The following is a 24,547-nucleotide window of genomic DNA, read 5'->3' on the forward strand; positions in this document are numbered from 1 at the left end:
CTACAATTCACAATCCCAGAGAACTTGGGCAACAAAGAGGACCCTAAGAGAGAAATATATAAATCTAATCTACATGGGAATTGGAAAAAGACAAGATCTCCTGAGTAAATTGGAAGCATTGGGATCATGGGAGAAGGTAGAAAGGGAGGTGAGAGGAAAAAAAATATATAGTTCAATAAAAACCAATTAAAACAAAACAAAAGAAGAAAAAAACAAATCAAGGGCCTTAGACAAACCAGAGTGAATGAGAGTCCTCAGGCCATGGGCTGCTGAGGAATCAGTTGAATCCTCAGATCCTGTCATCCTAGGCCATCTCAGGCCTCCGCAGCCTTCAGCCATATTTTATTTTGTTGTACTTGATATTTTTTTTTGAAACAAGGTCTTGCTATGTCTCTCTAATGAGTCTAGTACTTACTAGGCAGGACTGGCCTTGAACCCATGGCAATCCTCTTGCCTCAGCCTCCCAGGTACTGGAAAAACTGTCATGTGCCACCATGCAACTTATTTTGTAACAAAGTGATGTTTTGTACTGAAGAAAGTATGGCCATACATTTGGGAGCTATTTATGCAACCATTCTGAAGTAATTAATAATCAAGTTTTTTAAATTTCAAAAAAAAAGTCAGTTCTCTTCTTAAATATATAATGGTTTTAGAAAAACAGCAAGGTATCTTCACTCTCTAAGAAAAATCTCACCTTCAAGCATGTCATGCCTTCTTCCTAAGGAGCTAACACCCCTCAGTGTGAAAATGACAAACTCCATTTATAGCTCATTCTTTCTCTTTACTTCTCTCCGTGGAAGGCAGGAGAAGTCTTCCGATTTCACTAGGGAGTTGAAAACCTGATCTCTTCTTCATTAACAGGCACAGTGACAAATAGGTTAAAAATAACCCCCTGAAACGCTACCACCGCACACGGTGTTCCCATTTCCTCCTATGGCGAATTCTACGGCACACTGCTCGAAGAAACACTTCCTCACTTGTTTCGAATGTACCTGACATTTAATTCCACCGAGTGAGCTCGTGTTGACTGTCATCTCAAACACTGATTAAAGGAGGAAGTAATAGTCTCCGATTGAAATCTTCTTGCATTAGTGGGTACCTCCTGGTTCACCTTTCTACTGAAGATAAAGACTGTCTGTCCCTAAGCAATTACATCACAGTAAAAATTATAAGGGGGAAGGATTAGATGTCAAAGAAGAGACAGAGAAGTTTTGTAGTACAATGAAAACAAGGGAGAATAAACCAGAGAGGAAATAGCAGGAAAAGCTGCAAAAGATTCATATAAGAGCAGAATACTGCAAGTGTCCAAAAATAAAAGTTAATTCTTCAACACTAAAGTACAACAGAAGTTCTGATAAGGGTTTGTCAACATAGAACACCTTCTCTCGACTCCTTTTCTTACCTGTTCTCAATCTCTCTGAATGACCTACTCTGTAAAAGCTATGTATAAGGTTTATTCTACCCTACAAGCTCCACTGTCTCCCGACCTCACTGCCACAAACTCTGTCAAGCAAACCCAAATAAGATCATTGCACCCAGCTTCTCCCCTCCTTTTCTGATTATCCCGAAATCCCACTTATATTGTATTTCTCACACCTGCTCACCGAGTGGCAAAGATCTCTTGTCCTGTTATTTATGGAGTGACGGGGTCTCCTACACGCTCGTGAACTATGAAGTGGCACAACCACGGGCCTGGCCTTTCCCGAGTGCCAGCTAAGGGCGTAGGGCTTCATATTCTTTATTCAATGATTTTCTCGGTAAAAAGTACAATACTATACCAAATCATCATTGTTTTGTTCTGATATTAATCACTTTGACAAATTAGCAATTTCAAGAGAAGGCAGACATCGCAGACTCTGTGGTCTTCTCGCTGTAGATTTTGGAGTTTTCTGAACTGTAACACCTGACAGAGGCCTTCTCACCCGGTAGGGTTTGAGACAACCCATGTCTTCTTTCTTCCGGATGCCCCGCATCCCTGTGGTTATCACAACACACTTAGTGAAGAGGTTTCCTTGGGGAAGCAGCTCCTGACCCTGTCAGGCTGCAGGACACGTTCTGCTGTTATTGCTGTCCTGTCCTGTGCGGGAGGGGAAGCATCTGCTGTCCTCTGGCTGCCATCTATCATCGTGATATTTAGTCGCTCTGGACTTCCTGCCAGAGCATCCGGGATGCTACAGCCCCAGCTGCCTTCTGCAATCTTCGGAAAATCAGCATTAAAGAGATACCTTCGGCAAAACAAAGATTCCTCCTCGGCTTAAAATTGCCTGGGGGACAAAGACACTTCAAACTCTACTTAATCATTTTTAAAAATCCATTTATTCTTGTTTCCCCTTCTCTCTTCCTCCATCCTTTCTCTCCCACTGTAAATTAGAAATATACTTTATTGCTTTTCTTTTGCTTTCTTCTGTTCTCATTCTATTATTATCGTGTGTAGGTGTGCATGCCACAGTGCAAGTGTAGAAATGAGTCTGAAGTCATTTTCTTCTGCCCTACGTGGGTTCCAGAGAGGAAATGCAGGTCCCAAGACTTGCACGGCCATCACTGTTACCTGCTGAGCCATTTTGCCAAAGCTTGATGACTTTTTTAATTGGGATACATTTATAGAGCTGAAATGCATATATCTCTATTTTGACAAATAAGCACATCTGTGCCTCATATCCTTTCTCAAGATTATTATTGCTCCATAACGATGATGTCACATTAGTTCACTTAATAACAAAGAATTTACACTACCAATGTGAAGTCGCAATCACCCACGTGACGTGTTAACGAGATGAAGCATACTTGTGGTTTCTGGAGATACAGGGATTCAGATCTAAACCCTTGTGCATGCTAAGCAAATGCCTTACCTCCGAGCTAATCCACAGCCCTTCAGATTTGTGGCTTCTAATCTGCCTCTAAATTTAAATGTAGTCATATGAGATTGCCACCCTTTTGTGGGGACAGGGTTCAAAGGGTTTTTCTGCATGGGGAGAGCATTGCGGATCTTCTATCACCAGCGACGCAGCTGTAGTGTGCACAGTTGCTGACTGAGCTGTCAGCAGCATTAAGGGGCTCCTCTTGCTCCATCCACACTCCCTCACGCCCAGGCAGGCTCAGTGACACTGAGAATTGTTGAGGACATTGCTGTCCTTCAGAAGTAGGCCTGTATGCAGTCCACCATCCAGGCCAAGGGAGATGAGTCTCTCTCAAGTTAGGGAACTACTCGATCTGCCTGCTTGATTTCTTTGTTCCTAACTTAACTCTCAAACGAAGTAAACAGAAGCAGGTGGAGGAGGGAGAGATAAAAGGCCGACAGAAAGTCAGGGACAAAGAGGCATCCCAGGGGGAGGAAGGACAAGAGCTACAAGTCTGGCCAGCATAGCTGTGTGCAGGAAGGCTCTCTGTCTCCTCTTCCCTAGTCAAGATGCAGGGAGCAGGAACAGAAGCAGCAAATGCCCTGGCAGGGAGATGAGGACAGAAACAAAGGGTCTCTGTGGGCTTGGAGTCATCAAGGACTAGAGTTGGTCATGGAGGACTTGGAGGGCATCTGCAGAAACACGTCTGGGCACCGGGAGGGGGTTGTGGAGGTGGGGGATGACTTACCACATGCCATTGCACTAATACCACTCCTGAAACTTAGCTAAACTCTAGACAAATGGAAGAGGGCAAACCAGAATTGAATACATTAAGGTTTAATGGGTGAAAAGAAAAATGATTTAGGGGGGCTACGGAAACATAAAAGAAGCTGTGACTTCCTACTATCCAAGCTTGTGAATGAAATTTGTCACTACAGTTGTGTTTATATAAATAATGTCTAAAAGGACAGAGAAACCACCATCACAGATAGCAGCTCCACGGAAAGAGAATATAAGTCTAAGAGAAAGGGAAAGGCCTTATCGTTTATGTTCTTTCATTCACTGATCTTCTCACTAAACAAAATGATCACTTTTGAAGTCGAATCTTTAAACCGCTCAGCACAGAGTTCAGTCACTACTACGTCCGCGTACAAAATGTTCCTTGATTCCACACCTTTGCCCTCCAAATCTTGGCGGGAACACGCCACGACTGCTTTATCCACGATCATAGGAATACCATTTTTTTAATTTTTTTTGTATTTCATGTGTAGTTATCTGTAATAAGACAACAAACAAGAGAGTAATTCTTCCTGAAATAAAGGCACTTATACCAGTGTGGTTCCCACATGGGTCTAGAACCTTCATGAACATTGTTCAGTTTATAATTCATGAAGTAGAATGAAAAATGGACATTAGAAGAAATTAATGGGAACGAATAAGTGAATGACTGAGCTTTTAAAATGCATCTAAAACAAAACAGCTAAAACTGATTTCTTCATTTCTACTTTTTTCTTTTTCGTTTCTTCTTTCTCTTTTTTTTACTTTTGCTTTTGCGAGACAGGGTTTCTTTGTTCCTTTAGAGCCTGCCCTGGAACTCACTCTGTACACCAGACTGCCCTCGAACTCACAGAAATCCTCCTGCCTCTGTCTCCTGAATGCTGAGATTAAAGGCACTCGCCACCACTGCCTGGCCATTTTTCCTTTTGTTGATTGTCCATACGAATTACACAGCTATAATGTAGTTTATTTCTGATTTCCCCCTGAATTCCTATGGTTGTCCACAGGAATTATAAACTGAACAATGTTCATGAAGGTTCTAGACCCATGTGGGAACCACACTGGTATAAGTGCCTTTATTTCAGGAAGATTGTTTGGTGAGGTGTTTAGTTGTGGGAATGTGGCCATAAATGCCACAGCCAGCACTCTGCCCCTCTCTGGTGGTATGTCGCATGGACAGAGACACGGAGGTGGCGTGGATGATGACCATTTCCATATGGTCACCCAGTTTCAACCAGGCCTTTGATTATGAGATGGCTCAGTGCATACAGCACTTGCCCAGCAAACATGAGGACCTGAGATCGAATCCCCAGAACCCATCTAAAGCAGGGCACAGCGGTGCATGCCTGTAATTACAGCATTTCTCCAGTAAGATAAGAGGAAACAGGACGAAGTTCACAGGTAAGACACTGATACATTCCTCAGAGAACAACAGAGACCCTGTCTCAAACAAGATTGAAAGCGAGGACCAACGTTCAAGGCTGTCCTCATCTTCACACACGTATAGACTCTCATGACATGCATACATAGACACAGACACACACTAGAATATCTGAATTTATTGGGAGTTCGTTCTGAGCTGATGAAGTTTATGTTTGTGTTTAAGGGGTCCCGGCTACCCGATGATGCTCTTTGCCCTTCCCTGTGAGTCTGTGTATCAGCATTCCTTGAATGCAATGCAGGCATACTTAATCGGATTTTTTTTTTTATATATACAAATGTGATCCAGAGACTGAAGCATCAGGTAAACGGATCAAGATCATTTTTAAGACTCGTGTCTGGGTTTAGAAGAAATCTAGCCCATTGTATAAATACCATCACAGGAAGAAGGGAAGCAAGGTGGGAGAGTGGGGGAGAATATGGCAGATGGAAAGAGGAAGGAAAGCAAGGCAAAAAGGAGTGGAGGGGAGGAAAGAAAGGAAGGAGGGAGAAAGAGGGGGAAAGGGAGGAATAGGAATTAGGAGAAGAATAAACTTTCATGAACACTTGTCATACTTAGGTGTGGTAGAAGCACTCACTTCTCAAGACCTCATTTTTTTTTTTGCTGAAAGAAATGGGGGTCACAGAAAGAAGGGAGCTCTTTACTTTTCTCAGGGTGCCCAGTTAGCAAGCTACATGTTCGGAAGTTAAACTATGCTGGCCTGATCTCAGAGGCTGTGTCAATTGTAATTTAACAAAACCCCTTCTCAATTAGGAGAGTCACAGCCTATATTTTCTTTAAAAAAAGAAAAAAGAAAGAAAGGAAGAAAGGAAAGGAAGGAAGGAAGGGAGGGAAGGAAGGAAGGAGAGAGGGAAGGAGGGAGGGAGGGAGGGAGGGAGGGAGGGAGGGAGGGAGGGAGGGAGGGGGGAAGGAGAGAGAAAGTCTTAAAGGAACGACATGAAAGGGTTGTCATAAGCAAGCAGGCAGCAAACACACTCAGAAGCACGTCTAGCAGTAGTGCTGGTGCCGTAAGGTTAAAAGGGGGAAGCATCCAAAAGAATGGAAAAAACATAGCATAAGCAAATGGGACATAAAATCCATAATTTTGACCAGGAAAGATCATACCCAATCAATCATGGAAATAGTTGAAGTAAAAATCAATCACACTTCATTGATTTTTTTAAAAACAACAACAGATTTTGAATCCCATAAAAGTCACATTTTGTATTTGTGAGGAAAACTGGAGACGATGAGTCAACCTGACAGAGATGAACTTTCCTGAAATAACCCAATCATCTGTTAACGTCTATATTCACGGGACGCAAAGCGGTGGACGTCAAGAGAAAAGGAAGAACTTTTTCTGGCCAGACATGGCGCCTGAATATTCTGTTGTTGTTTTTTTGCCTTTTCTTAAAAACAAATTTCTATTTATTTCAAGACATTTATATTTGGATTTTTTTCCCAGAGAAGAATCGTCCTGTGATACACTGTTTTCTTAAATATGTAAATTATGAGACACTATGGGCCTGCCAGGGTTAGTAAATTTTATTCTATTTAACACCATCCAGATTCATATATCTTTCTCGGGAAAACGTAAAGGACCCCTTGCTACTGCCAGAGCCCCAGCACTCTGTCTGTCTGTCGTCTTCAGCTTTCAGTCTGAGGGCCACTTCCTCCAAGAGAATCCTGCTGGGGCTTCATTCCTCCTCTGGGTCCCATGCTAGTAACTACTCAAGAGAAATGTAATTTCTAACGATAAAAACCCACTTAAACAATTCCTGCTAAATATTTGTGTGAGTACAATATATGCTAACCGATTATGCCACTAAAATATTTGTTTAAACAGTAAACATTAGGAAAAGAGTGACCTCATATGCTGTCAAGGGTAACAGGATCATTTGCTTTCTAATCTCGAGTATTGATTGCTATTGCTTGGGTTTTCAGTCCAGGTTCGAAGTTTAGCACTTTTTTTTTTAAACTCTTCTTTACCTGCACAATCATATACATATTACAAAAAGCCCAAACTTCAGATCATTTTCCCAACAGGTCTGATTCACAGGCCTATTCTAAGGCCAGCAAAACTGTTATACATAAGCAAAACTGTAATCTATGGCCAGCGTATTTAAAGTTATATACAATGGTTTCTAAAGACTGAATCTGAGTTCATTATTGGTGCGGGAGAATTGTTTGTAACCTGTCAACCATGTTTTAAATAAACGCTGATTGGCCAGGCAGGAAGTATAGGTGGGAAAACCAAACAGGAAGTAGAAATGATGCAGTGAGAACAGGAGAATTCTGGGAAGGAGGAAGCTAATTGCTCCCACTCCTGCCCAGACCACCGAAGCAGCAGGATGTGATCTGCCCCACTGAAAAAGGTACTGAGCCACATGGCTAACATAGGTCAGAATAATGGGTTAATATAAGCTACAAGAGCTAATAAGTAGCCTGACCTAATCAGCTTATAATTTGTGGAGACCTATGTGTGATTTTCTTTGGGGTTTGCCGGCTGTGGGGTATTGGGCGGGACAGAAAACCCCAACAAGTAGGCCCCTTCATGTTACACATTACTTTGTTGTCCTCAAAACTATATGGAATTTATACTTAAAAGCCTTCTAAAGAAAATCGGATAATGAGTAGAGCTAATAGGAGAGATTATTTCAATGTACGATGAAGCCATTTGTCATTACACATGACACATTTTCCTTTTTCCACTCAGCAATAATTATTAAATACATTCTAGCATGATGTTCTATAAGGCTAAGATGGCTAATCTTGTCAACTTGACACGCGTGGAAAGAGGGAACCTTAGTTGAAGAATTGCCTCCAGCAGACTGGCCTGTCTTGCGGGCATTTTTGATGAGGAACTGATGTACATAGCCCAGCCCACTGTGGGAAGCATCATCCCTAGTCAGCTGGCCTCACTGTATAAAGCACCTGAACGTAAACATGGCGGCAAGCCTGTGAGCAGTGTTCCTCCAAGGTCTCTGCTTCAGGTCCCACTTCAGTGATGAACCTGGAAGGTAACCTTAAACAAACCTCAGAAATCAAGCCAGGGCAACAGGGCCGACCGGAAGGACAAGAGAAAATGGGTCAGAAGAGTACATGGTAGCTGCTTGGGCTGCTTCTGATCATGCTGTTTACTGAAGCAACAGAAAAGTAAACTAGAATAAACTATGAAAATCTCACAAAACTGAGTATCCATCCAAGCACCGAGAGATTTGAAGAACACCTCCGTCCAATTTTAAAGAAGATCCTAACGGTAGTGTGGCTGGTATACAGTTAATTTCACCATTAACCCTGCTCACCAATACATTAGTACTCAAAAGCAGGTGAATTTTCAGTAACTGATCCTTCAGGGAGAAAACGTTTCCATGAAACAAACTCAGCACCCTTTCTCTGGTCAAAACGCAACATGTTCCCGTAACTTACCATATGTTGGGATTTAATTCCAGTTGGTGGTAGGAGTCAAAGTCGTCCCGTAGGATCACACTGTCACTGTGCATTTCGGCTAGGAGAGGGAAGAGAGCATTGAGAGAGGCGTTACACAAGGCAGGGGATTACCTGTGGGTGTCAACACGCTGCGTCTAGGAAGAACAGTCTCGTATTTTACATTAAAACTGACAGCTGAACAAGCAGGTGGTTGTGATTGCTCTGCCCCTAAATGCTGAGGGCGAAGACTTTGCTGTTTACTGTTTAGACTCCGTGAAGCTACCGAGTGGTCACATTCAGGAGGGCCAGTGTGGAAAACGACTACACAGAGCTTGTCACTCCATCCTGATCCACTTCACGTCTACGGAGCCACAGCCTGGGCAGAACTGCTCTGCTCACTGAGGCCTGGAGGAATGGGATGGAGTATTCTGTTTACTGCAGCCCAAGCAGCTACCGTGGAGTCTTCTGACCCATTTTCTCTTGTCCCTCTGGTTGGTCCTGTTGCCCTGGCTTGGTTTTAGAATTCCTCTCATTCATTATTCATTGAGTATGCTCTGAATGGCTAACTTAGCTGAACCACCAGAATTGCACAGAAAAAAATACTATCTATACATATAACGAAGGCATATGTGCAACTATAGAGTCAGTTTAAATCAGGGAGAAGGCGGGGATGCCAGCCATGGAGGAAGATCCAGCAGCACCACCTTGCCATTGTATTCCACGCCTATTTTTAAGCATTAGGATTTTGAGCATGCCAAAGAACATCTTCATACACTGTAGAGTGCCTGCTTGCTTTGAAAAGAAGGCGGGGCAAAATGATTTTATGGCCAGCTACGATGTCAGTGTGCTCACAGTGAGAAGGGAGAAGGTAATTACTGCACTAACAACATTCTCGCTGGATTGGGGGTGGGGGGGGCTTGTGTGGGAAGTTTTGGGTAATCTAAATCCCCTGTGACTTTTCCTTATCATTTTGTTTGATCGAGCTACTTTTCAGAAAAATTAAAACATGTGACAACAGAGACTTTTTAACAATTTTTACAGTTTTCAAAGTTGATATTTTCTGCTTCTAGGGGCTCAGTCACATAATTCTCTGAACTCACTGGGTAATTAAAATCTCTTCCAGATATCAGGGAAGATAATTTCAAATTCTCTTTGGTGACACCCTACCTATGGCAGTCTGCACCCCCTGAATATCAGGTAGGCCAGCAGGCAAGCCTATAATGAAGCCATGGAAACCAGCAAACCAGCACGCTCTTAGGATAGCTCCTCCTCGGAGCCTGAGGCATGAGGACAGGGATAGGCTTTGAGCAGGGGTGAGTTAATGATCCCAGGGAGAAGAGGGCCCAGTGATAGGCTTTGAGAAGGGGTGAGTTAATGATCCCTCCGAGCGTGTGGATGTGGTGTGGGACATGCCTACAGGATACAGCTCTCTCAGGTCACAGCTTGGCCCAGACTTCACTGCACCACTGTGGGCCACCAGCCTGTCGCGGCTGCCGGAAGGAACGCTTCTAAGCAGCTATGTTCAGCTGCCAGAGAGGAGCCCCAAGCTGTAGCATTACATAAAAGCAGAGCTTCTCAAGGCAGATTTTCCAAAGAGAAAAACAAATTAATTGGGTTTGTAGGTTGAAAGGAAAAGCCCAAGAGGCAAGTAATGGACCTATCTGAGACCCCACGGTAAGAGACGCCAGGAAAGGCCGGGACCGGCGAAGGCGATTCCTTTCACTCATATCAAACTACAGAGAGTACGAAACTGATTTTTAAAATAAGTCTTCACTGGCACAACACGACAAATTTAACTCTTAATGGTTAATTGTTTTCTAGAGACAATCCCCACCCCAGGTTAGCTTCAATGAATACAAAAACACATTTGGTATTCATTCATCACCAGATAATATGATACCTTTTACTATATAATTTGAAATTTCACTTATACATACCAACCTAGTGAGGTAGATATTGTTATTGATTCTATTTTACATGTGGGCTTAGACAAATTACTTGATCAATGTCATAACTTAAAGCAAGTGGTGGCAAGATAAAAATAGCTAGTTTGGCTCCAGAATCCGTGCTTTTAACCATCGCATTGCCTTGCCTTGAAGAGTTGGGGTCACTGAGTACACGGTACTGTTAGGAAATCATGGCTTCCTTTTTTTAAAGTAGGTAATCACTTAACAGCTTCCTCTAATGTTAGAAGAAATAACTGAATGATTGCTGCTTTCAACCTAGGAATTCGAGCAGAAATCTTTAGTTTAAAACGACCCCAGTGTGTCCACACCCATGGCTCCTGCCTCTGCACTCTGATGTGATGGGCGGGAGCTCTGGAGAAACTTAGCTTTTGGACCCTCAGCCGTAGGGTGGCACTGAACTCTAAGAGTGCGGGCGCTGACGTAAGGAAGTCCTCGAGGGGCAGGGCAGTTGCTGGGAGGCCATTAGCTCCCTTCCCTGGGAGCTAATTAGCTCCAGCATCTTCTGAACCTGAGTGTAGGTGAACCCCAGTGAAGGTCAAAGAGCCAGGGAGCTGGGGGTTTTCACTCCACAGGAAGTGCCAGAAGGGGGTGGGTGACCAGGTACAAAGCTGATGGCGTCAGATCCTTACACACTTACCGAGGTGAAACTGAGCACTGGCTTCCGTGGGAGCTGGAACAAAAGAAGAACAGAATGATTGATTCATCATAAAGGCAAAACCCAGTGACATGCAGTCACAAAAGCAGCTACAGAACTTAGTTCACATGAAACACATCACACCACACAGCTTGGGGCTTTTTACCCTGCAGGGTTAAAAAAAAAGACATGCTAAGTCAGTTATGGTGGTGCACACCTTTAATCCTGGCACTCGGGAGGCAGAGGCAGGCAGATCCCTGTGAGTTTGGGGGCAGCCTGGTCTACAGAGTGAGTTTCAAGATAGCCAGGGCTGCATAGAAACCCTGTCTCATAGGACTCTGCCCAGTTCACATTGCTGACAGTCGTTTCTACCCTGCCTTATAATGATTTCCAAATTTGAGGAGATGCCAATTCACTACCTAAATGTAAGAGTTCATGACACACACACACTCAAAAGTCTTCCCTAATTTTCAAAGAAAACTGTCAACTAGATATGAAAAATCAACTTCTCCTACAAGGGGCAGTAGATCAGCTATGGCAGACTAGGAATCCAGAATTAACAGTATTTTAAAATGAGACCGGTTCTGTCATGTGGCTTCAGCTTCACATACGTAATGCATACTGAAGACATTCGTGTGGGTTTTTAGAAAGCAAATTTTAAGATAGGCATGCTTGCCTTTAATACCAGCACTTGGGAGGTAGAGGCAGGTGAATCTCCGAGTTTGAGGCCAGCCTGGTCTACAGAGTGAGTTCCAGGACAGCCAGGGATACACAGAGAGAAACCCATCTTGAAAAACTGCATGCACGTGAGTGTGCTCGCGCACATGCACACACACACACACACACACACACACACACACGGAAGATTCTGTGGAGAGCGCCATGATTAAGTTTATTAGAGGCCTTTGTGAAACTCTTACAAACTGAAAGATAAATACGTTTAAAGATTTTATGTTTTGTATTGATTCTTATTGATCAAATTGTAGGGGGATCCACATAGGCTGCCTGAATTACTAACTCTGATTGAAGGTTTTCTCCACACTAAAGAAATGTTTGCCCGATATCCGAAAATCACAGAGAGACTACAGCACCTGACGCATGTTCTCCCATATCACACTGCATGTGAACAGGCTGAACGGGGAGCTTCAGGGAAGAGGAGTGAAAGGATCTGTGCTGAACTGAATTTGTTCCTGCTGGTCTTGAGGCAAGGACTCATTCTACAGTCCAAGGCGGCCTGGAGCTCACTATGTAGCCCACTACGGCCTCAAATTTAAGAGCAATCAAACGTTGGAATTACCAGTGTCTGTTATGATAATAGGCTTGACTTAGACACTTCAAAACTAGAAATGTAGAGGGCTAGGGAAAAGGCTCAGTGTGTCAAGTGCTTGCAGAACGAGTGTGGGATCTGAGTTAGGCTCTCTGGCAGCCCTATGGAGAAGCCAAAGGTGGTGGTGGACTACTATAATACCAGCACCAGAAGGCAGAGACAGGCAGAGCCAGGTACCAACTGCACCATCAATGCAGCTGAAACAGCGTGCACCAGAGAACAGAGACAGGCAGAGCCCATACCCACTGTACCGCCAGTGCAGCTGAAACAGCGTGCACCAGAGGGCAGAGACAGGCAGAGCCCATACCCACTGCACCGCCGGTGCAGCTGAAACAGCGTGCACCAGAGGGCAGAAACAGGCAGAGCCTGGTACCCACTGCACCGTCAATGCAGCTGAAACAGCGTGCACCAGAGGGCAGAAACAGGCAGAGCCAGGTACCCACTGCACCGCCGGTGCAGCTGAAACAGCGTGCACCAGAGGGCAGAGACAGGCAGAGCCCGGTACCCACTGCACCGCCAGTGCAGCTGAAACAGCGTGCACCAGAGGGCAGAGACAGGCAGAGCCCATACCCACTGCACCGCCGGTGCAGCTGAAACAGCGTGCACCAGAGGGCAGAGACAGGCAGAGCCCATACCCACTGCACCGTCAATGCAGCTGAAACAGCGTGCACCAGAGGGCAGAGACAGGCAGAGCCCGGTACCCACTGCACCGCCAGTGCAGCTGAAACAGCGTGCACCAGAGGGCAGAGACAGGCAGAGCCTGGTACCCACTGCACCGTCAATGCAGCTGAAACAGCGTGCACCAAAGGGCAGACAGAGACAGGCAGAGCCCGGTACCCACTGCACCGCCAGTGCAGCTTAAATGGTGCACTCCAGGCTCAGTGAGAGACTTGATCTTAAAAGGAAAGGTGAAGAACAAGGAAGTAAGACAACCTCCGTGGGTCTCTGGCCTCCACACCCACGCACAAGCCACACGCACGTGCAAGCATAAAATAAACTAGAAACGTATTGATGTTATACGGTTCCTCATGAGAATCAATGTTAGATGCTAACTTGTAAGTCCCGGTGTTATCTAAACGGTCTATGAAACCTTAGATATCAGTCATGGCTTCTTCCGTTACATTAAATTACACTACAGCTGCCTTTCGTCTTATGTTGTATCCCTACAAATTTCATATTAACAATACCGGGTTGATAAAAATAATGTATTTGCACATAAGTATTGACATACACACACACACTTAGTATCAAAGGTAGATAAACTCTCTTAAAAATGAACAATTTTTGTCAATATGTGAATATAAAGGAAAAGGAGCTTTTTGGATAATCACTCTAATTTTGAAGACTTTGAAGACAGGACAGATAGGCAGTCTTACATGTGATACTACTTCTAACAGCAAATTTAGAAAACCTTAAAGAAGCCAGATATTCTAATACCCAAGTGCACTCTGCGTATAAAATTTATGCCAGTTTTTTTTGAGTGTTAGCACAGAAAAAAACGTAAAACATCTTACTAATAATTTTATATTGTTTATAATATATTGAAATGTTTAATATTTTACCTATTGCTGTGTTAACTAAATTAACTATTTTATTTTTGTTTCTTGCATGTGGCCGCTGTAGATTTAAAACTACACATAGGGCTTACATTCTATTTCCATTGGACAAGGCTGAATAAGAGGAAGAAACTCTATACTGGGTATCCATTAGAGACTACTGCCACTCAAAGAAACTGAGCCACTCACTGCAGAATGAAAATCAAGAATTGAGATTTGTTCCTAGTCCTTTAGAGCGTGGGCCTCCCAGGACCTCACACAATCAGAGTATCTAGGCTTACTAGGAAAAACGAGATTGTAGGTGCTCTCCTCCTGAAAACCGTATTTCCTGTCAATGGCTTGTTTCAGAAGGAAGCTTTAAGGTCAACACGTGACTCAGAAACAATGTAGCTCTAACAAATTTCAGCTGACTTCCTGGGTGTAGTATTCAGTTCAATGAAGACTTCAGTTCTTCGAGAAGAAAAAAAATATCTAAAATTGAGCTGTCTGTTCATGTAACTGGGTGCTTAAGACCGTCTTTGAATCAGGTAGGTAATATACACTTGCACACACACACACACACACACACACACACACACACACACGGCAATTCACACAAATTCAGGCACTAGGCTACCAGAGCTTAACCTCCTAAATCATTTTGGAATTCAAAGGCCCTAGGTAGTTTGGTCTCATGTATCTTTTCCCCTAATTTGAAATTCTAATGTATTAAATTTCCAAAGCTAAATATGACAAATTAGACATGGTCTGTGAAGTTAGTATTTAATGAGCTATGATCCGAGACTTTCATCTCCCCAGGAATAATTTCTTTATTACTTTTTGTATTTTATTGCAATAAAGCACCATTTGACCTTCAAGTATGATAATTAAACTTCCAAAAATGTTATAAATTTAGAGTGAAAATAGTTCTCCCTGTATTCAGAAAATAGTTATGATCAATATAAAAGATTACTTAATATTTAAAGCAGCTAAATTATACACAGAATCCTACAGTATTAGCAATTATTTTTCTCTTCCCTGCCCCTCTCATCCCTCACTTCAATTTGATTTGTGTTTTACAGAAGCTTATCCTCTTTCATATATAAACTAAATTTAAAAGGATCAGACCAAAAATATATCCTTATGACTTAGAGAACTCTTTCAGGTAAGACCGGTTCTTTTATGAGCTGTCAATAACAGGACCCCAATGACTAAACCTTGAGACTTATTGTCCTGCCAAGCTCGTGCACACATATTTTTGGAGAAAAAGTCACACAGTTTTAAAAAAATTTTTCTCATGATATGAACAACATTTTTTTTGAGTAAAAAAATAAGACTATAAAGTAATATACCATAGGAGTTGCTGATGCATTATTTTAAAATGTTGCTGTGTAATTTAAAAATTTTGAGACCTTTGAGAACTAAAAAGTACAGTTCTTGTTCACGGAATAGAGGAACGTCAGTAGTAAGTTAGCCTGAAGGTCAAGAACATGTGATCAGATTTAAATAACATTCTGAGATTGGAACAACCAGGAGAAAGGCAAGGGAGAATGGAAAGAAGTGGAGAGGAAATGGGGAGCAGTAAGGGGAAGAAGGGGAGCAGAGGGAAAGAGAGGCAGGGGCAGTCTGGAGAAGACCTTGAAAGGCAGAGGGAGCTAGGAGACTGGGGTCACTAACATGACAAATCCAATTTGTGTCAGGAAATAAATGGACTGGTGGAAATGACTGAACCCAAACCGTGGCTGTAGTTATGAACAAAACAAAGGCTGCTTTAAGAGATACTAAGGAGATTAAATAAGGAGTTCTCAAACACACTGGAATAAGCATGGAAGACAGACATGAATGAGCAAAAGATGTTCTGTGGGCTCCTGCTTAGTGTTTGGGGTGATTACTAAAACAGACCTGCAATAAAAAGATGTAACATTCAAAGAAAGTAAAGTCCCATGTAGAACCAAGTTGAAGGTACTAAAATAGCATCTAAATGTCCATCGCCTGTGGTGGCTCATCATGATTGTCAATTAGAGAAGACGTGGAACCCGAGGGCATCTTGTTTCTGGGCACGGCATGTCTGTGAAGGGTCTTCCAGATGGAGTAAACTTAAGTGGGAAGACCTAACGTTAAGGCAGGTGGCACCGCTCCATGGCTGGGCTCCCTAGACTATACAGAAATGAAAAAGTGAGCTGGGTACTGGGCTTTGTGGTTGTGGCTATACCGTGAGCGGCTGCTTGACAGTCCTGCCACCATCCTTTCCCCACGATGATGGTTCGCATCCCCAAACTGTGAGCAGAACTGAGAAGATTCTTAAGATGCTGCTGTCAGCTACTTTGTCACAGTCACAAGAAAAGTGACTAAAACACGCTTACAAGTAAGAGCGACAACTAGTACTCACCAAGACGCCAGCCCCCATGCCAGACCTTGATGGCATTTAATCCCTTCACTCTATGGGATACAACCTAGAAGACCAAGCCCTTAGAAGTGACATGACTCAGAAAACAAATACTGTAATTATTCCCATGTAACTGGCAAGGGCATGGAGACTCAGAAAAGCTTCGTAGCTACACAGTAGCGGAACAGGAACTCAAATGCAGAGAGAGTCACATTCCGTGTTCTCAACCACTTTGTCTTATTGGCTCTGAGTCAGCACTAAAAAAACGGACAGAGATCAGAGAAGAAAACCAGAGGGGGGAGGACACCAAGAACCATAAGAAGTTTAGGAATGGAATCTCCTGCAGCGCCTGCACGAATGCTGTGGTGGGGAGGAACCATGAAGAAACTAGAGAGAGGAGGCAAGAGAAGTAGGGCCCTGGACTGGCTGGGTTCCTACTTCGTTAGTGGAATCCTGGCAGGTCAGGCAGCAGGGTTAGGAGTGGATCTGGAGGACACATGGTGTTCTTTACAGAAGCTGGAGTGTGAAGGAGAAACCCTCTCAGAGGGATGCATGCAACAGTGAAATCCCTGTCCCAAAGAACGATGGCCTCGGCATTTTAAACATCACCAAGGAGGGGACTTTTGAAAAGTAAGAGAAAGAAAGGCTGAGCAAGGGCCTCCGAGGAGATTGGAAGACAGCCTTCCAGCGACTGTTTTTCTATATACATATTTTGATTTTTCAGTTGTGGGTTTGGAGTAGTATCTATCTACTACAAACCATCTTAGGACAGGGTGTGACTCTCTCATATTGTCACACAATTCCCTCTGGTCTGGTTACAGCACCACACACGATGCCTACCGAAGACAGAGCACAATTTATGCTAATTGATATGTCTACGTTTCAGCGCCTAAAAACTTATGAAAAACTATATTCATTTTTTATAGGCCCAAGGGTATTTTTATAGATACATCAATATAAGAATGAATTAACAAGTGGTACGAAATAATACTTCACAAGGAAAAACGAAAATGTGATTGATGTATGTTGACATCAATTTCTCTCCTAAGTAATTATATATACTCAAATCTAGGCTCTGTCCTTTAAAATATGAGGGAGTCAAGCAGATTATATAGCAGTTTGAGTGGAAAGCTGACTCTACGGGCATTCAGAGGCAGCCAATGTCAAGTTCCTTTCTGGCATAAATCTTGGTGTTTTGACTTTTAGACCGGATAAAGCTGTCAAGTGGGAATGTATACAGCCCCCAGAACTGCAGAGAAGGCTGTTTCCACCCTTGTTCAATCACCTTGAAAGAAATAGCATCTATCTAAAACACCCCTTTCCAGGGAACATAAAAAGTAGCCGGACCCACCCAGGGACACTAGCAAGAAGTTTTACTGTGACCATATGAGCAAGTTCTGTTATTCCCCTTAATCTTGCCAGTCTTGGATCACTCAGGGACACTGTATCTGTCAGAGCCCCAGGAGGGCCTCAGTTCTTCTCTCTACTGGGTATTTTCTCAGACCTTGAAGCAGGATGCCGCTACTGGATGGCTTCCCCAGCCTCCAATCCAGCCCTCTTTGTGTGTAAATCACAAGCCTGGGGATGCCAGCAACAGAAGTTGTAGCTGCTAAAGTGAAAATCAAGCTACAAAACAGCCACGGGGAAACAGATGCCTTTGACAAGCAAATCTTTAACTCGGGGAACATTCCAGTGAATTACTTTCCCTCTCAGCAACGAAAGTAGGTAAGGTGACCCACAGTTCTGACTCATACTGCGAAAGAAGACTGGTTTAATAAAGATTTTTGCATTTAAGGTTTTTGGAAAAATAGTTATTGATTTAAGCTACTGAATAACAAGGGTATAGTCAAGGTAAGACTCTGGTAGATATGACCTACAAATGATGCTTAAAATATCAGTGATTGACTGACTGATTGCATTGCCTGAACTGACCCCTGGGCATTGGGCTGACCACCATTGTTAGCTTGGCCACTGAAATACACCTGACCCTGACCTTGTACACGGACACAAGTTCTAAGGTTTTGCTCCTTCATCTCTCTGATCTCTCAGCATTTCCCCTGATATCTGACTCCAGACTTTAATTATGAGGACCTATTAGAACCTGTGCTACAGGTACATTTGGAGTTTTTGAGGAACACATCTAAGTTTGATACCCTGCTTACTTTACGGGTTTGATTATTCAACGCTTGCATCCTTTCTCTCTCACAGTTGACATTTTCACAATCCTTAACACAAATGATTTAAAAATGAAAGGATTTGATGTCTGGATGAAACAATAGAGCCCATGACCATGGCCCAACGCTCTTAGCGAGCATTTCCTCACAGCCTACCAGGGTAGCAGAAGGCAAAGCTGCTCGAGCTTCTCCGAATCAGATGTAAGTCTGAACCTCCTTCCGATAGGAAGCATTCTCTTTTTTAACCGCTGCCATCAAGCCAACCACAGAGGGTCCCTGCACGGTTTATAAACGTCATGTACCCTTTGGGGGCACCACAGGGTATGCCTGTGGTCAGACCACTGAACCTGACAACTGGCCTTGCTAAATAATCAGTGTGCATGATTGAAGAAGGTATGCCAAAAAGCCCAGAGGCCAGCGGACGCACACATAACACCGTGATTCTCCCTGCTCCATTCCTGGCCGTGATTTGTGTGCAAAACTGGTCCAGCAGCGGCCATGCTGACCTACTCGCGTCTGCTTCACACTGGACGCTTGATTTATAATCCTATAAAGAATAAATTTTTTCCTTGAGTTTTCAGAGGGTTTTGGCAACGGTGACTGTTTTTATTCAGGCTCATGTAATTCATGTGAATTTTCAAAATTTAATTTTTTTTAAATAAAAATCTTCTTGGAAGTAGATGTGGTGGCATAAGAATGCAATCACACACTTGAGTGGTAGAGACAGGGGGATCAGGCAAGCTTAAGGATATTCTGGGCTATGTAGCAAGTATGAATTTTATGTAATTCATATTACTTTATGATTCCATCTCTTTCTTGATTGTCCAATAATAATTCTTAGGGAGAACTGGTCTACTCCACTTCCTTTAGAGTTTTTAGCCCATTCTAAATTTTCCTCTTTACGGAAGCACTCCAGACAACACTTCACTACCATTTTTTGTCTTTAAAATCTTAGTGACAGTTTGGGAAGTCTCTTGGACAGGCATATACTAATTCCTTGGCTCCTCCTTGGGTTTGTGCTCCAGTATTACCTTTTCCTGAGACCCTCCTGATCTGGGACCATCCTTTCCCCTGCCTGATCCTCTGTTCCTTGATATACCTCATGACCTACCCTAGCAAAGCCAGCACCCACGGTAGGCACTCGATAATCTTGGAGAGGACTGGTAGACATTTATGTTCTGTTTATTGCCAGTGAATGAACATGGGCATCTTCTACTCTAAACAATGGTGAGTATATAGCCCCCCCCCCACACATACATCCCCCCCAACAGCAGGGGTAGTTCAGCAGCCTCTCCAGGGCAGAGATGAGGATACACTCCAGCCTGTTGTCTGGACCACAACTACTGGAAGAACTCATCTGCAGAGTGTTTCCTGTTACTTCCAGAACCTCTGAATATAAGACAAAATAAAAATACCAAGGTGTGATCTAAGGCAATTCATTGGAGATAAAATGGATATCTGTGATCAATTTTCACATTTATTTGCATGTATGATGAATGTGATGTGTGTGTGTGTTTACGTATGTTCACATGGGCATAGTGGCCAGAAGTCAGTGGCACATGTCTTTTTTGATCACTCTCTCCTGGTTTTTGAGGCAGGGTCTCTCTCTGAGCTTGGCGCTGACCGATACAGCTAGGTTGGCCAGCTATCTCTGGAGATTGCCTGTCTCTGTCCTCTGCCACCACAAGGCTGGAATTGCAGATGTATGACATGACTGGTTTAGTATGTGAGCGCTGAGATCTGAACTGAGGTCCTCACGCTTACAAGACAGGCACATTAGTGACTGAGCCATCTCCCCAGTGCTAACTAACAGATTGTTAGTAGACAGAACGTACAGTTTGCAAGAGTATACAGAGTGCTGTCTTGTGATAGCCAGCCAGTGGTCCACGGGAAAGGCTCCTCAGGAGAGGTAGTGAGTTTCCCATAGGAAATCCTTTACACTGGTTCTTCATCATCTATTAAGTGCGTGCGTTAAGACAAGCATATTATGTATTAAAGGAAAAGAAACCGAGACATGATTCCTCTTTCCAAAGGCTTCCAGGTGGGAGACATGGACACTTGGAAGGTAATTAGGACCCACAGAGACAGGCCTTGTTAAGAGTCAGGACAGTCAAGCACAGGAGCGACATAGGCACCTGCATTTCTCTTCAGTTCTTGAGAAATAATTCAGTCCACCTGCTCAGCAAACGTGCCCCTCCATCTTCAAAAGGTAAACCTCACAGTTATAATTTAGGGGCAGGGAGAATTTGTGTTCTTTTCCTATCACTCAATTAATATAATTTCATTGTAAACTTTTAGAAAACACAGGCAAGCTTAAGAAGAAAAGAACCCTTCACACTCTCCCCTTGAAGAGCTCCTACTTGTTATCTGGGCAGCTGACCTTGCTGGAGCCTTTGCTCAGCAGGAGCCTTCCCAGGTGATTGCTGAGCCTCCTCCAACCAGGAAGGTCACACCATCCTTCCAACCACAGTTCCCTGACTGCAAAGGACTTGTAAAGTCTGAAACCCGAGAGTAAATGATGGCTTGCTGGCTTTCTCCCTCTCCTCAGCCTTGAGAGAGAAGAATACTGACGTCTAGCAGCTGGTTTAGTCCTCGCAGCTGGGCCTTGGTGTCCTCTTGTGGGACATAAACAATCTCACAGACATCAGCTTCAGACAAGGCCACTGTGTGATCACAACGGATGGAGACAGAAACACCACAACTTTATTCATGCTTTCTCTCTCTCTCTTTCTCTCTCTCTCTTTCTCTCTCCCCCTCCCTCCCTCCCCCTCCCCTATTGCATGAGTATCTGGAAGACTGAATCAGCCAGAACAGAAGACATAGAAGGGCATCTGGTCAAGGAAAAAGGGATGGTTTTGGGCTACACGGAGCACTGGACTTCTGGATTAAGGCTCCCTCACGCAGTTTTAAGGCAGGACTGAGAGGAGGGTAAGTGGGGTGGGGATGAGAACTGAGGGATTGTGAGTCCAGGCAGCCCCCAGGCAGCTGCTGGGGCAGCATCTGCAGGACAGTCTTCCGAGGAAAGGAAGCAAGGCTGATGACCTGCCGGCATTCTGTTCTCAGACACCAGATACTTCCACGTTCTCGGTATTTCTGGCTCACAATGCAATCTTAAATTCTCCTGGTTCCAAGTGCCACAAAACAAAATCTGCTTTGTTTTAATTGTTTAATTTAATTAGAATCAATAAATTAAAATATATTATAGATGGAAGGCCTTGTACTGTGGTATATAGGGAAGGGTATATCTTCCCTTCATAATCATATTAGATATTCTTTGTGTTATGCATAGAACACCATTACATGTAAAAATATGTTATTTTATTTGAAGAAATCATGTTTTAATTAAAGGTAGAAAGAACCAAAATAAACACAGGGTTTCCAGCACCAGCTACCTCCCTGGCAGCAGGAAGCCGTCGCTCTCCCACCTTATCTTGGCTGCACCAATGCGATGTCTGTGGATTATGTGCTGCTGCAGAGCTCAGTGATGTCCTTCAGGTCCTGGCTTCGTTTTTAACAACACCGTAGGGACCAGACGTAAATTATGTGCACACGCAATACTATGATATAAGATAGGTTTTGCCCTCATTCATTCAGAACTCTTCCCATTAATATTTAATTTTAAATAGTCTAACCCAATTATAATAGACTTACACTATTATACAGAATAAAAAAACTTAAATTTTAGGGACTGGCAAATGTGATTGGATGTAGCTTTTTTTTGACATTATGTATTTTGCATGGTGTTGATGCTCCCTGCTTTTATGGTATTCTGTTTTCAGTAAATATTTTCATAATTTGGAAAATATTTACATGATGATAGGGTTCCTGAGTTTGCCTATTAAGGCATATTTTTAAATATCTACATTGTTGAAAGTCATAGAAGAAAAGTCAATGTAACCAAACAATACTGACAATAGGTTTTGGAAATTATGGAGGGGAATTTTTTTGAGTGAAGATTCTGTAAGCAAATAATTAGAAGTTTGACAGCAACAACTTATCAAATGCCACTTAAGTAAAATCATACTGATTATGTCTATCTAAATATTTAGATACATGAGCAACTCATGATAAGACCAATTGAATCAAGGCCATAGATAGTACAGTGTAAAGTAATAATGAGAAACTTAAGCGGCAAATCAAAGGGGATTAATTCTGTACAATTTTATAACTACTATCAAATTTATCACTTCTGCAACAACTAAAAGCGATTCAGGAGAACATCTTATGAAAATACGTTTTCTTTTGGTTTGTTTGCTGACAGTAAATATATTCAGACGTCAATATTTATCAATAAACGAATGAATGAATAATGAGTAGGGATATGAGGTGGTCAATAATTCAATTTTAAAGCTTCGTGATAAAGGAACATCAATGAAACGGCAGCCCAGTCACAACACGTAGGATTTGCCGTGAGTAACTCAGACGGAACCAACAGGAACAGGGACACTACGTTCTTACCTCCTTGCTCACACAACTGCTGGGCTAGCGCATCTTTGAAAATCACCTGGCCCCTGTGTGTCGCGGTCGCCCTGAAAGTGAGGAGGAGAAGGTCAATTTTAATACTGTAATAAACTTGATATTAAAACGTTCTTAAAAATAATTGAAATCTGCAGAGACATCTTTAAACCAACAGTGCAAGTGAAAAACAATGAAGGCTGAAATGAAGGTTAGTCCCCTGGGCCAACTGTTATCTGCAGGTCCGACTTGATGAAGACATTGGAATAGCTGAGGCTTATTTTGGAGACAGCAGGTGTGGGCAGAGCCTGGATAGAAAGAATTATGGAAAGGACACTTAATAAGGTCTCCTTACATCGACACAAAATGTTTTTGTAGAGTATCTTATCAGTGTGGGAGGCGGGTCCTCTCCAAGTACTTTTAAATTCTGAAATAATGGTCACCATAGCATGGAGAATTAAGGCAAATAAATATTTTGAAGGAATATTTTCCATAAGTGAGGACTCTTCACAGCTTTTATAATTAAAAAAATCAGAATAAAATCCAACTTCCCCTCCACCCACAGGGTGTAATTCCCCATTTACAGGAGCCACGCATCTTCCTTCTAATCAGAAATAAGCATATGGAACACTGAGAGAACCCAGCACCCTGCAGCAGATTTGTTACTCCATGGCTGTAATTGGAAATGTCTTATTAAAGGAAGAATTACTTGTTCTCTACATGTGAACTGTTTTCCTTCAGAAGAATGGTTTTGAGGTAAAAATAGATTGTTTAAAATGAAATTAGAACAAAAACTCACGATTCCTCGAGAAACTTGATTTTAGAAAAGAAGCCATACAAATGCATTTACTGTCTAAAAACATATTCGCATTAAATCACCCCAGGACAAAAACAACGTGATTCTGCCGACATCTGCTTAAGGTGGATTATAGACAACACACTGGGTAACTCCTGAGAGGGCAAACTTGGTCTTCTCATTACTCCTCCGTAGGACACCCTTTGGTCAATATCTCAATCTGTGCTCCTGACATCCCCCCCAACAGCACTGACTCTGGCTCCACGTGGATGAACCCTCTCACTTCTCCACGCTGTGGGGGCTTCCTGATCTCTGCTCTCCATGGAATCGTCCCTGTGCCCTAATGTCACTAATCAAGCTTCAACTCTCTGAAAATCAAGATGGAACGGTCCATGCTGAAGTGTTAATAGGTGATACGGTTCCACGCTAGCACACCACAGCGGCGCAACAATGGAAAGTACATTTTAATTAACACGCATGCGCACACTGGCAGAATAGAGGCAGTCATGGGTGTGGACAGGAGACAGAACCGGCGAGAAGGCTCAGGGGTAGTCTCCAACTCGCGGCGTGTGTGGTGCTTACAAGAGGAGTCCAGTTCTTGTTATGTGTCATTTATAAGGAGAAGCCATCTTTCTGTGTGTATCTCTGTGTGTATATGTTTATAAACACACAAGTTTTTGTCACGTTCAGAAGTTGAAGTGAGGCCTAGACATTCGGGCATTCCAAGTTATAAACATATCCTATAGACCTATCCATCAGTAGAGGTTTTCTGTCCAGAGAGAAAGGGGTGACTTTATTTCCCTCACCCAT

At 43.0% G+C, this 24,547-nt stretch overlaps 1 protein-coding gene across 3 annotated transcripts in view; it reads right to left on the reverse strand.

The window, feature by feature from the left end:
• Reln (reelin) overlaps nucleotides 1–24,547 on the reverse strand; it is a 426,015-nt gene that overhangs the window by 226,504 nt on the left and 174,964 nt on the right. For all 3 annotated transcript variants that reach the window (XM_075956443.1, XM_075956444.1, XM_075956442.1), the window contains exons 4-6: nucleotides 22,945–23,015; nucleotides 11,068–11,100; nucleotides 8,464–8,542 (exon numbers count right to left, since the gene is read on the reverse strand). In XM_075956443.1, coding sequence (XP_075812558.1) covers nucleotides 8,464–8,542; nucleotides 11,068–11,100; nucleotides 22,945–23,015 — 183 coding nt within the window. The remainder of the gene's footprint in view (nucleotides 1–8,463; nucleotides 8,543–11,067; nucleotides 11,101–22,944; nucleotides 23,016–24,547) is intronic.

The sequence above is a fragment of the Microtus pennsylvanicus genome, chromosome 22 (genome assembly GCF_037038515.1).
Source record: "Microtus pennsylvanicus isolate mMicPen1 chromosome 22, mMicPen1.hap1, whole genome shotgun sequence".
NCBI classification, from domain to species: Eukaryota; Metazoa; Chordata; class Mammalia; order Rodentia; family Cricetidae; genus Microtus; species Microtus pennsylvanicus.